The sequence below is a fragment of the Pteronotus mesoamericanus genome, unplaced genomic scaffold (assembly GCF_021234165.1).
Source record: "Pteronotus mesoamericanus isolate MK-2021 breed Mesoamerican mustached bat unplaced genomic scaffold, CSHL_Meso_final contig_74, whole genome shotgun sequence".
In the NCBI taxonomy this organism is placed as follows: domain Eukaryota; kingdom Metazoa; phylum Chordata; class Mammalia; order Chiroptera; family Mormoopidae; genus Pteronotus; species Pteronotus mesoamericanus.
In genome coordinates this window covers 1,341,575-1,356,312 of record NW_026555247.1, presented here as the reverse complement: position 1 = coordinate 1,356,312, position 14,738 = coordinate 1,341,575, and the positions used below count along the sequence as shown (strand labels likewise).

General features: G+C 37.2%; 1 protein-coding gene across 2 annotated transcripts in view; it reads right to left on the bottom strand.

Annotated features, from left to right (window-relative positions):
• MYOM1 (myomesin 1) overlaps window positions 1-14,738 on the bottom strand; it is a 138,431-nt gene that overhangs the window by 106,609 nt on the left and 17,084 nt on the right. For both annotated transcript variants that reach the window (XM_054583405.1, XM_054583406.1), the window contains exon 3: window positions 3,240-3,380. In XM_054583405.1, coding sequence (XP_054439380.1) covers window positions 3,240-3,380 — 141 coding nt within the window. The remainder of the gene's footprint in view (window positions 1-3,239; window positions 3,381-14,738) is intronic.

The window sequence follows — 14,738 nt, the reverse complement described above, 5'->3', positions numbered from 1 at the left end:
CTTTATAAGTAACTAACTTCTTTTCTCTAGCTGCTTTTAAGATTCTCTCTTGTCTTTAACCTTTGGCATTTTAATTATGATGTGTCTTGGTATGGGCCTCTTTGGGTTCTTCTTGTTGGGACTCTGTATTTTCTGGACTTGTGAGGGACATTTTCTGTCATTTTTTTCAAATGGACTTTCAATTTCTTGCTCTCTCTTCTTTCTCCAGCACCACGATGATGCAAATATTGGTATGCTTGAAGTTGTCTCTGAGGATCCTTACACTAGCCTCATTTTTGGGATTCTTTTTTTCTTCTTGCTGTACTGATTAGTTGTAATTTGTTCCTTATATTTCAAATTGTTCATGTAACTCTCAGCTTCATCCACTGAACTGTTGATGCCCTGTAAATTGTTTTTAATTTCAATTAATATATCCTTCATTTTTGACAGGATCTTTTTTATGCTGTTGAGCATCTCACTAAGTTCCTTGAGCATCCTTATAACCAGTGTTTTGAACTCTACATCTGAAAGATTGCTTATTTACACTTTGTTTAGTTCTTTTTCTGGAGTTTTGATCTTTTCTTTCATTTGGGCCATGTTCCTTTGTTTCTTCATTTTGGCAGCCTCCCTGTGTTTGTTTTTATGTATTGGGTAGAGCTGCTATATCTCTCAGGTTTTGTAGAGTGGTCTAATGTAGTACATGTCCTGTAGAATCCAGTGGTGCAACTTCCCCTATTACCCAAGCAGGGTACTCCAGATGTACCTACTGTGTGGCTGTGTATACCTTTCCGTTGTATTTGAACTTTGATTGCTATTGGTACATCCATGGTCAGCAGCTATGTTCTGTGTTCTATGTTCTATATTCTGTGTTTAATCCAGGATCACACAGTATAAGCTACAAAGTGATCTGCAGATGGTTGCTACTTGTGCGGGGCTCGGAGGTGCCCTAGCAAGGTCAACCGGTGAATCAAGGCCAGCTGCTGCTAGTGCTGGCCCTGGGACAGCTTAGTAAGAGGTATGGGCTCATTGAAGCCAGATGCTGCTAGTTTGAAGGAATTTAGGAAAATCTGAAGCATGGACCAAGACAAGCCATTCATATAGAAAAGCCACTGGAAACAGCTTGGGTGGACCCGAAAGTTGGGTGGGGCTGGGCCTCAGGGGATCACCGGGGGTGGGGCGCAAAGTGTGTGAGCCAGGTTGATGAAGTCTCAGATATGGCAACTGACTGCTGGCTCTGTGGCTCTGTGTGGGGAAGGCTCAAAAAAAGGAACTATAGTCTCTGCCAGTACTTCTGTCTTGGAGAAAGCAGCCTTCCAGTTCTCGCCCTGTTGCCGGACAATTCCATTCCTCCCCATAGGTCTCTGATGACTTTCAATCTGCTGTCCCATCACTGGAGTTCAGCAGGAGTGAGTCCAAGTAAGTCTGTGCATAGGCTCTTTAGAGGAAATGTCTGAGACTTCCACATTTCTGTCTTCCACAGCCTCACTCCCTGCTGTTTTTTATAGCCAGATGTTATGGGAATTTATCATCCTGGTACTGGAACCCTGGGCTGAGGAGCCTAGTTTGGGGCTGGGACCCCTCACTCCTGAGATATATACCTCCTGATTTTTATCCATGTTACATGGATGTGGGACAAGTTCATCCCATATCTCCACTACTACTACTAGTCTTGATGTGGTTTCTTCTTTAATTCTGTAGTTGGTTTCTTCTTTAATCCATAGTTATAGGACTTCCATTCAGCTTGATTACTGATGGTTCTGAATGATGGTTGTTCTATAGTTTATTTGTAATTTCGATGTGGTTGTGTGAGGCGATGAGACATGTTTACCTATGCCACCATCATGATGAAGTATTATTTTCAATGTAGTAATAAAATGTAGGAGATGTATCCATATTAAAAAAAATAACTGGAAATAAAACCTAAAATATAAATTTTTATTCACACTTTCGTTCATCACTGTTAATTTTGTACATTATCTTTCTTGAGACTGGCCTGGAAGATAAAATTGTTTGGTGGACAAAAGGAAGGGAAAAGACAGTGAGAAGCTTCATCTCATACCCACACAGGTGGAGAGGCTTGTCATGAAGGTTAATGCTGTTGATGTAGTTTTTAAATAATTTTTTTAAACACTGGGGGGAAAATTAAAATATTTCACTCTTCCACCCTAACCATCTCCTATAATGAATATGAGCACATATTACACTAACTGTAAAGAGGCTAAGTCTGGGCAGGCATACTTAGTAATATAAGCATGTTTCTCTGGAAAGTTCACTTAAACAATCAGATATCAAAAAATCAAACATATCAAATAAAAAGCTAAAAATAGAATATTATTTATTCCCTTACCTTCCTAATTGTGTTCAGAGCAATTATGATATTAGCCTCTGAAACAATTTAGAAAGGAGTTATCAGAGGTCAGTGGAAGGAAAAACACAGGAAAACAAAAATAAAAGCCACATTATTGCCTACTGACTGTCTTGATAGCATTTGTCCTGAGAAGATGATCTCATTTTGAATATAAGCTTAGCTCTGTTAATAGTTCTCCTTTCAAAGGGAAATCAACAGGGGAGCTACAGAAAGTTCCTGTTAAACTTTAATTTGGTGTCTCAGACAGGTTTCCTTTCAAGATTCCTTTGGGTATTATTATCAGTCAAAAAAATGTTTATATTATAAACATAGAAATTTGGTATTACACAGACTTGTGATTTAGTGATTATTTTGTTTGATACTTACCTCAAATAAATAGTAACCTATTTTAAAGTCAACAAATGTAAGCCAGGTATTCAAGTTATGTTGCAATTTTTTTACTTATTCTAGTTATCTAAGATTTTTTTCCTCCTAATGAATAATTAAAACCACATAGGCAACCATGATTTTTCCACATACTTAAACATATCATCTGATTTTTCTTTTTCAGTTAACTCAATATTTGAGAGTTTTGAACCTCTCTTTCTACTTTATAGTAACTACATTTAGTATTCAATCATGAACACCCAACACTCTCTTTCTAATTTCAACCAGTTACAAAAGTAAAATTAAGTCCCTAATCATTCTCTTTTCTTGTGTAGCTATCCTGTGTAATGGCAAGATTTTTGCAATAAACACATCCCCCTCAGTGCAGAGTTCAAGGTTCTTCAGATCTTTCTCAAACATATATAGGAAGCGCTCAATAAATGGTAGCTGCTATTATTATTATTATTAACTTACATTTACTGTCCACTTTATTATAATCAAAGCCAGGAAGAGAATGCATACTCACCGTCCTGAGAAAATGGGCATTATATAGTTGCTTGGCAGATTTTCCTTCTCTTCCCCAGAAAGAATGCTCTTCTTGGCTCTCTTTGTTTGGGGGCTCAACTTGGATGAATAATCTTCTAACATAAGACTGGAATCTGTAAGTCTGAAACAAACCCCAAATATTTGACAGTAACAAACAATTATGTAAAATATTCAAAATATTTATAAAACAAAGATTTAACTAGGAAGAATTTGCACAGTATCCTAGGTCTCTAATGTTATAATTATCTTTTATCTTTAGAACCAAAGTGAGAAAGAGCTCTATACAGACACTAGAGAAAAACAGGCCTATGGTAATTTTATGGCTTTCCCCCTAATTTTCAAGGAAAACAGCAGTGCTTTATTAATAGTTCCAAATACCCTTTGCTCTTAAGTTAATGTTCAAAATTTAGGCAGTCTATGTAAATGGTTTGGATACACTGTGAATCCAATTTGGTGGGGGAGGGAGTTAAAAATGCAAAATATTCTGGATAGGGAGCCTAGGCAATTCAGATGCAGGGCCCCTATGTTCAGTTTGGAGGACTTAATGGAGTATAGACATAATCATCCATTTGAAGGAACACTGAATTTGTCAAACAATAGCGTTAATATATTTTATGTGAATATACAGCATTGGGTGACTCAGAAAATTACAGAGTTGGGTAAAGAACACTTTGGCCAGCTCTGTTGTACACAAAAATCTGCCCTTGCACACTGGCACAAATGTGTACTTGGAAACAGTGTTCCAATGAACCAAAAAATGTATCAAAGAAGAAAACCTGAAAACAGAGATTGTACCTAGACAAAAAGGATTGATGAAACTAAAATATAGTCTCTAACTCTCAAATTAATTTAAATGCATTTCATTCAAACATATACAATGTGGCATAAATTTCAGGAGTTCATGGAACCCCTGAAGTCAGTCCATGGACTCAGGTTAAAGGCCCCTGATCTAACACTGTAATGAAAGATGTTCCACATAGCAAGGACTCAGGGACAAAACCAAAGGGGAAAGGTTGAGGGAGGGATGGGGGAGGGGGCAAGGGAAAGTGGTTGGGGGGAAGGCAGAGACAAATGTATTTGAAAAAAATAATTAATTAATTAAAAAAAAGAAAGATGTTCCCAATGAGAAGCATACCAGAAGTCTATGAACCATCCTAATTTTTCTGCACATTTGAAACAATTCTAAAATCAAAAGTTAATATTAAAAAGTCCTCTTGTCTAGAGAAAATTTTAAAAGAAAATGAAGAATGTGAGTGGTATGACATGGTATAAGCAAGTTGCCCAGCTGACACAGAAAAACCTTCCGAACTGTCCAAACCCTGACCCAGTTTCAATCTTTAAAAAAACATTAGGAAAAGCAAAGGAGACGACCTAAATCAGGAGCAGAATATAGGCCAAACATACATAATAGAAAATGGATAACATAATAATGTAAATAAACCTATCCTCTGCTAAACAAGTAGCACAGAACTGTAAGGACTTCTGGGAAGTATAGGGCCATAGCGGCTCTGTGCCTGGCGGAGAGGGCGGGTACTGCCTTTAAACCCAGGACTGGAAACAGCCAACTCTTCCTCACCCACTAACAACAACTTACCCCAGGGTGAATTTCTAGCTCTTACTATATGATCAGCATTAAAACTAAAGGTTAGTCCTGGTCAGTATTTTCAGTTGGTTGGAGCATTGTCCTGTAACTAAAAGGCTGCGGGTTTGATTCCTGGTCAGGGCACATACCCAAGGTTGCAGGTTCGATCCTCAGTCCAGGTACATATAGGAGGTACCTGATCGATGTTTCTCTCTCTCTCCCTTCCTCCCTCCCTCCTTGCTCTCTACAAGCAATAAAAAATGTCCTTGGGTGAGGGAAAAACCACACTAAAACTAATGGTTAGAACATTGTTTTCCAACTTGTGGATTGGTTACCAGCTGGAAACCTTAGTGAAATTTGCTCCTAGCTGGCTGTTCCAGGCAGCAGCAAATGACTGCACTTTACCTGCAGCAGGTAAAGTACAAAGTACAGCCTGTCCTACATGGAGCACACTAACAGCTGTTGGGGGTGGGGGGGAGGTGCGGAGTGGGGGACTGGTTGAAAGAAGGTGAAGGGATTAGCTGAAGAACATATATGCATAACCCATAGACAGACAACAGTGTGGTGATGGCCAGAGGGAAGTGAGGCTGAAGGCAGGGGGAGGTAGGCAAAGGAAGACAGGAAATGGGGACATATGTAATAGTGTAAGCAACAGGCTGTGATTATATAGGTCTAGGTTTAAAGTGGTATTTTCCATCACCCTTTATTCCATTACTATACAAAATAAAGTTAATTATGGAGTTTGACTTTCTTTTTTTCTATTTATAGAACATTTGCATTTACTAATTTTTCTTCTGTTGTTCTGTTTTTGCTCTTTTCTCTGTATAGTATTCCCCCTTTATCTATTAGGTGTACAAGAGAGGACCCCCAAAAAACTGGAATTATCTTTTGGAAGGCAGGCTAGATTAGTGTTCTAGGAACCCATCTGTATCAGTGTATCAACTGGTGTTGTTGTAAGAGGCTGTGTACAGCTCCAGTGAACTTTTCTTGAAGACTCTTTAATTGCACTTGCCCATCTTATGATGGGTGATTTACCAGCACACCTGCCCACACTGGGCTGAGTTTTCAGTGGTTTTTACAAAAAAAATGGCATGACCTCCATTCTCTACCCTCCTTATTCACCCAATGTCACCCTGGGTGACTTTTTTTTTCCCAGATGAAATAAGCCCTCAAAAGGAAATGTTTTGCTGATGTGAAAGAGGTGAAACAAAAAACGGCAGAAGCACTAAATGGCATCAAGATTGATGAGTTCAAAAACTGTTATGAGCAGTGGAAAAAACTTCTCGATAGGTATTAATTGCATCAATTGGAGAGTAGTTTGGAAGCGACTGAAGTTTAAACATGTAAGAATAAATACAATTTTTTACAAATAAATTCCATTTTTTGGGGGCCCCCCCTTGTACGTTCCAAGATTCTGAGTGAAAGCCTGAAACCACAGATAGCACTGAACCCTATATATATTGTTTTCTTCCAATGCATACATTTCTATGATAAAGTTTACAGCCTCTCATTAGCATATCTGAATTGCTGACTTCATTACTCTTGTGCTTAGGGGCCACTACTAATTAAAATAAAGAGTCCTGGAACACAAGCTCTTGCAATATTGCAACAGTCGTTCTGATAGCCAAGATGACAGCTACTAAGTGACTAACAGGTGGGAATGCCTACAGCACGGACATTCTGTACAAAGGGATGGTTCCCATCCAGGGCAGGATGCAGCAGGGGATTCTGAGATGTTATCTCATTACTCAGAATGGCACATAACTTAAAATTTATGAGTTGCAGCTCTGACCAATGTTGCTCATGGGTTGGATGGTATCCCACAAAGCAAAAGGTTGCCAGTTTGATTCCCATTCAGGCTGATTTGAGAGGCAACTAATTGATGTTTCTCTCTCACATCAATGTTTCTCTACCTCTATTTCTCCTTCTCTTCCCCTCTCTCTAAAAATAAATAAATTAATACAATCTTTTAAAAATTATGAATTGTGTATTTTTGGAATTTTCCATTTAATATTTTGGTAACACAGTTGTCCATGAGTAATTGAAACCCAGAAAACAAATAGAGGGGAGGATACTGTACTTTCATTCTAGTATTTACTGTCATATCCTTTTTTTTAAAACCTTCACCAGATAATGTGTTCATTGATTTTAGAGAGAGAGGGAGGGAGCGACAGAGAAAGAGAAAAAAGAGAGGGAGAGAAAGAGAGAGGGAGAGAGAAATGTGAGAAAGGAACATTGATTGGTTGCCTCCCATACATGCCCAACAGGGGATCAAACCGGCAACTTAGGTATGTACTGCGACCAGAAATGCACCTGCAACCTTTTGGTGTTCTGGATGATGTTCTGACCAGCTGAGCCACCTAACCAGGGGTACAGTAATATTCTTATGAACTCATATTTTTAACATTTATTTACATCAAAACAGCTATGATGTCATTCTTTTTGTTGTGTTATCACTTTTTTCATCATTTTCCCTTTAAGATAAATCTTTATTTTTTGGAGCTCAACGTTTTTTATTATTATTTTTTAATTTTTAAATCATGTTTATTCTATTACAGTTGTCTCAGTTTTTCCCCCTTTTCCCCCCCTCTACCCATCCAACCCTGGCCCCCTCTCCCACAGTCAATTCCCACTCTGTTGTCCATGTCCATGGGTCATTCATACATGTTCTTTGTTTAGTCCCTTCTCCTTTCCACCACTGTCCTCTTTACCCATCCTCTCTGGTCACTTTCAGTCTGCTCCATGTTTCCTTGCCTGTGGTTTATTTTGTTCATTAGTTTATTTTGTTGAATAGATTTCACTTATAGGTGAGATCATATGGTATTTGTCTTTCACCAACTGGCTTATTTCACTTAGCATAATATTCTCCAGTTCTATCCATGTTGTCACAAAAGGTAAGAGTTCCTTCTTTCTTACCTTTTTTTAAAATGCAGATTGATTTTATTTATTTTTTTAATGTCACGATCCATTATAAAATATTAAAAAATTTAAATCCATCATGAAGTCTCAGCAGTTAAATAACATGACACCAGCACAGAAATAATCAAGTAGATCAATGAAATAAAATAAGCATTCTAGAAACAAACGTATTTAACAATGTAATATTATGATTAAATTGATATTTCAAATCAATGGGTAAAATAAGGCTTATTCAACAAATAAGGTGCATGGACCACTATTACTTGAAATAACACAAATATAGAGCCCTATTTCACACATTATACAAAAAATATTCAGGTGAGTGAAAAATCAATATGTAAAATCTAAGGAGTTTTTGAAGAAAATACAAAATAATATTTTTCTTACCCTGAAGTAAAATATTCAAACTGAGAAGCTATAAAGTAAAATATTGACAATATGACTATACTAAACATTTAAGACTATACAGTAATATTCATGTGAAAAAAGTTAAAGGGCAAGTAATAGAATAGGAAAGTATTTGCAACACATCTATAACAGGGTTAATACTTGTTTGGGGTTTTTTGTTTGTTTGTTTATTTTTAGGGAAAAAATTCTATAAACATTTAATCAAAAAATGTGTAAAGAATACCAAAAAGTCATTTAAAGCTTTTTTTAAAAAAATAGAAATAGGCAAGAAATATACAAAAACAGGTTTAGTTTCAACAAATAATAAAGTAACACTTAAAATAACACATCATTATCACAATCAGATTAATATATATTAAAAATATTGGTAATATCAAGTATTGGTGACTGTGAAAAGAGCTGGGTATTCATAGACTCTTTTTCTTTATCTTCTTAAAGCAGTCCCTTTAGCATATTTTGCAATGCTGGTTTGGTGGAGTTGTATTCTTTTAGCCTTATTTTGTCTGAGAAGCTCCGTATTTCATCTTCCATTTTAATTGAGAGCCTTGCTGGGTAGAGCAGTCTTGGTTTCAGGCCTTTGCTTTTCATGACTTGGAATATCTTGCTATTCCTTCTGGCTTGCAGTGTTTCTGTTGAGAAGTCAGGGGCTAGCGGTATTGGGGCTCCCTTCTATGTTACTACCTCTTTCTCCCTTGCTTCCTTTAGAATTCTGTTTGTCTTTGATATTTGTTACTTTAATGATGATGCGCCTTGGAGTGGGCCTCACTGGGTTACTCTTCAACTGGACCCTCTGTGCTTCCTGGACTTGTGTGACTTTTTCTCTCCTCAGATTAGGGAAGTTTTCCATCATTACTTTTTCCAACAGGTTCTTTATCCCTTACTCCCCTTCTTCTTCTTCTTCTGTTATCCCTATTATATGGATATTATTACATTTTGGGTTGTCCTGCATTTCCCTCAATACCTCTTCATTCTTTTTGAGTCTTTTTTCATTTTCTTGCTCTTTCTGGGAGCTTTTTTCCACCTTATCCTCCAGCTCACTGATTTGATCCTCTCCTTCTTCTTCTCTGCTTTCGATTCCTTCAACTGTGTTCTTCAATTCAGAAATTGTATTCTTCATTTCCTCTTGTCTCTTTTTGATAGTTTCTATGTCCTTTCTCATGCTGATATAGTTTGCAGTAATTTCCTCGTAGTTTTTTGTAATTCTCTCTGAGCTCACTGAGCTCATTGAGCTTCCTTGAACCATTGTTTTATACTCAATATCTGATAGTTTACTTTCTTCTATTTCCTTTATTTTTCTTTCTTGGGATTCCTACTTTTCCTTTGACCAGGGAAGGGGGCGTTTCTTTGTCTTCCCATTATTTGTGAGACTCTTCATTTTGCTTCTGCTTCTTAAATTGATCTGTCTTGATTTTCTGACCTTGTGGTGTGAACGTCTATGGTAGGAGACCCCTGTTTTTTTTTTCTTTCTGGATCTGCCTCTGATGATGTCAGATGATGCCCCTGTCTGACCTTAGTCAGCCTGTCTGAGACTTCCAGGAATCTACTGTCTGTGGCTGTCTCCTTCAGCTGTTAATCTAGCCACTCTGCACTCAGCAGGCCGGCTTAGAGACACCATGGGGTTGGGGGCAGAGACCCACTTGGGGGCAGGGCTATTGGGTACTCTCACTCTGATGCTGCTCAGGGAAGTGGTCTGCCTGAGCCAGATGGCTGCTGCCGTATGGGGGAGGAGTCAGCACCAGGATCCTGCCAGCTACTCTCTCAGTTCTCTCCCCAGAACCTCCTTTACCAGTGTCTCCTCAGGCATCTCTCTGTGTACTTTTTGGGCTCTGGTGCTGTAGGCTGGAGATCCCCGCTTATGGTTTAGACCTTGCTCATCTCACAGGGATCCAATTGGCCATTTCAATATCCTTCTGGTGCTGCCACCCATGGGTGCCCTGCCTGCCTTCCTGAGCCTCTGCTGCACTCCTTACCAATTAGGTTATGCTAAAGCTGATCCTTCTGTCTGTCTGAGGTTATAAGGCTCCTCTCTTGCTATTGTTCAGTAGTTTGTTCCAGGTGATTTCTCCACAATTTAGTTGAAATTCCAGGTTGGTCCTGGGAGGAGGTCAGTGTGACTTCCACTCATTCCTCTGCCATCTTGACTCTCAAACTCTAAGATGAATCTTTAAAATGATGCACCTATTACATAGAATGTTCCAAAATGTGATTATTCCATTCTCACAGGTAAATCACAGCAACTGATTTTAAATGGTTGAACTATATGGTAAAGATTCATGACACTAGCATCAGTTTCTATTTCATATTTCATTTGGAACAAAAGACTTCATAAAAAGCATTATGATATTATACTGAATAGAATTATTTAAAAAGCCCAAATTATTTAAGAAACAAAACAAATCTTTGTTATGATTTTAAAGTTTATTCAAGCTTTGAATTCTAATAAAAAGGAGTATGTGAAGGAATAAGATATTAAAATACTATACTATTTAGTAGTACTGGTTTATTTACTAAAGTTAGCAAACGAAACTCAGAGAACGTTTTAAGGAACTGACTATATAATAAGTAAGTAACTGTTTGAAGAAAAACCATGAATAGTGTAAATATGACCCATGAACTCTGAAGTTTAACGTCTTACTCTATTCATTTTTAAAGTTGAATAATATTTTTAGAGGAGTTAAATAGAATATGTGAAATTTTAAAGTACTTTGCACTTAAAGAACTATATTAACTGCTTGGGCTTCTAGTTGCATCTAAATTTTGAAAATAATCCTCTGTTTCATAAGTCAGTTTCTGAGTAATACTAAACCTGATATATATGAGTTAGTGTGGTTCTTTTAATTATTAAAACTACATTTAATTTCTTTATGTACTCAATTTAAATCATGCCATTTTTCTGAATTTCAATTTATGTATGCAATGAAATTAAGCAATAGTTAAGGATCGATCTGCATGTGCACATGCCCACTCATGCATCTATAACTACATCTACGTAAATCTGCACACAGTTACAGATCAATTAGTTATGACCTCTGTTAACATGTGTTGTGTTATGTCCCCTTTTAGGTCCTCTGTTATGTGCTGTATTGTGTCCTCTGTTAACATGTATAAAGTTAGAAGAACTGAAAATAATGTTGTGGTATGCAGCAGCACCGCAGAGAGGAGATATAGCCAACAAAAAGAAAGCTTTCTCTGGAAATATTTCAGGAACTAAGAAATAGGCTTACACCTGCATCCAATTCAGATGATGAACAACAGTAATAAAAAGGTAAACTGCTTGTACAACCTCATCATTATTCCTGACAAGAAAAGCAAGAGCAAAAGCACTTACAGAATTCCAGAGCTGGAAGGAGCCTGAGGGGTATTTATACCATTTTATAGATGTGGGAGACCTACAGCATCTTTGATACTTTCCCATGTTCACATAGCCAGTTGGTAGCTGACCCAGCTAAGACTAGCACCCATTTAGCTTAGTATTCGTTCTACTACTACTAGTGACTGAGTATTCTTGATTCAAAAATATTGGAGGCATGCCACCTATATATGTTTGTTTATTTATAAGTTCTATGCATATACTACTGTTTAAATATTCTCATTTTTTGAAACACTCCATCAACAGAAAAATTTTAAAGGCCAAATTTGCTTTTTTTGAAAAATAGAAGTACTAATATTCCTCCCTACACCCCTGTGGTGTGCCTTTGTGGACTCCCTGTTCTGGAGACCCTAATATTGTGTCACACCACCCATAATGACTCTGAGGTGGACCTGCTATTCCTGAATTTGTTCATGTAAATTGAGGTTACAAAACCATCACAGTACAGTTGAAAACAGAGCATAAAAAACTCACTAACCATTACATGAATCTAAATACCCCTTCCTTAAAATTATGTTTATAATCACCATATAGTTTTGGGAAATTGCCCTAGGTTCCTGGGGATGAGTAATTTATTCATACTTAAGTATGGGTTTGCTTAATGGCCATTACTTTCTGAAAATATTCTGACTACCTATTGGCATGTTTCAGAAAAACAGTGGGTTGTGGACATTGTTCTTTGCTGACACTGCTCCCAAAACCAGCATCACATATCTCTATATGCTCATGGTTATACTGTATTATTTGTTTCCCCCTTTATCTTTCCCACTACCTGTAACTACTAAAGAAGACAGGTGGTCTCATTTATCTTTGCATCCCCACACTGTCTCCAGTGCCTGACGTTCAAAAAATGTTTACTGAATAAAGTAAATTCAAAATTCATCCATCTGTAATCAAACCCTAGCTCAGTGATTGCCAGCACTGGCTTCACATCAGAATCAGCTGAGCAGCTATTAAAAATGACCGGGGCAGGAGCAGGACTTCCAGTATGGAGAAGTGAGTAGTTCAACCATTTCTCTCCCTAAAAGCAGTGATAAAACTGGACACAATTGTCAAAAACACCCTGTTCAGAACTCTGAAAACAGTGAGGAGTGGTTATTCATCATAAGTTACAGAACTTGTCCTGGCCAGGTGGCTCGGTTGGTTTGAATGTTCTGCAGTGGACCAATAGGATCCTGGGTCAGGGTACATGCCTAGGTTGTGGGTTCAATCCCTGGTTGGGGTGTGTACAGAAGGCAACCATCTATGTTTATCTCTCACATCAATGTTTCTCTCTCTCTCTCTCTCTCTCTCTCTCAAAAATCAATAAATATATCCTTGGGTGAAGCTTTAAAAAAACTTTTTTAAAAGTTACTAAACTTCATGTACAGTTTAACTTCACTGGGAGTCTGTGACATTTCTGCCTAGTTTCCCATCCCCTTCCTCAAGCTCAGGCCATAAGGTAGTTCTACCTAGGTAGGGAAATATGTGAAAATCAGAATTTTCCCTTCCAGAAAGGGTTAATTTTATTTGGAGAACCGGATGATAAAACTTCAAATCCAAGAGCATTGTGAAATCTAAGTCTGTAGCAATCTAAGAGCAATCAAACAAGGGAAGACCAGCAGGTGAGTTAGCCAGAGGTTGCAATCATAATTGGGGCCAGCAGCAGACTGGCAAATCAGCCAGAAACTTAACAGGAAAATCTGAGAAATAAGATCATCCTACGGAGCCTTCATAAACTCTCTGTACATTATGTACATAATGACTGTACATAAGCTCTCTTCATGACTGTACAAAATCTGGAGAGGGTCCAGTTTATCTACACATCATTGACTGGCTGTAAGCCTGTATATATGTGCAGAGGAGAGGCAAGAGAGTCTGGAAGTAAGCAAAGCCCAAACATACTTAAAAATGACTTGAACTTAAAATGCACCCCCCAACATACATGCACACACAGATCTATTGCCAGAGGGTAGAAGCTTTACTGGCTGAAGATGTTTGTGCACAGTATCTGACCATTCATTGACCATTAACCTATGAGTGTGAGCCCCATGAATTCAGGCTTAAAAATAAGAACAACAATTTTTAAAACTGAGCAGAGAAATCAACAGCCACACAGTGCTGGGTAAACAGAGTCTACAAATGTGTTTGGACAAGTTAGTAGACAGAAACAAAAACATAGCAGCAACACAAGGGGAAATTCAAAACATAATTGCTACAGTATATTATTGATATCTAATGTCCCATTTTCAAGAGCAAAAATTATGAGATATGCCAAGAAATAAGAAAGTGTAACCTGCACTAACAGAAAAAAACAGTAAGTAAAAAATTTCTCTAGGTAGTTTCTGATGTTGGATTTAGCAGACAAAGATTTCAAAGTAGCAATTATAAATATGTTCAAAGACTAATTTTAAAAACCATGTTTTAAAAAGTTGAATGAAAGTATTACAAAAATGATTTTAAAAAAGAGAATGTCAACAAAGAAAAATTATAAAACAGGATCAAATAAATATTTTAGAGTTTAAAAGTAAAACGACTTATATAAAAAATTATTTAAAGGGACTCAACAGCAGATTTTAGATAGAAAAATAATCAGTGAACTTGAAGATAGAAATAACCCAATAAAAAAATCAGAGAGATAAAAGAATGAAAAAGATTAAAAGAGCCTCAGAGATCTGTGGGACAAAATAAAATATACCTACATATGAATAATAACAGTACCTGACACAGAGGAGAGAGAAAGATAGGAAAATATATTCTGAAAAAATAATATCATAAAATGCCCCAAATTTGTTGAAAAATATTAATTTATGGACCCAAGATTCTCAACGAACCCAAGTAGGATAACACACAAACAGACACACACCCAGATACCTCATAGTCAAACTACTGGAAGCCAAAGCCAGAGAGAAACATTGACAGCAGCAAGAGTAAAATTATTCATTACATACAGGGGAACAATATATAAATGTTTAACTTTTCATCAAAAATATGCATTCCAGAGGGCACTGACATGACACAAAACAGGCAATAAAGGAGGAACAAATGAACAAACAAACAAAAAAATCCATGAGATACACACACAAAAAATGGAAAAAGTGGTGAACATAATTCCAACTGTATCAGTAATTTTATTAATGTGAATGAACTAAAAATTCCAAGAAACAGGCAGAGATTGTCAAACAAGATTTCTAAAAGAACCCTGTTAAATGATGCTATGA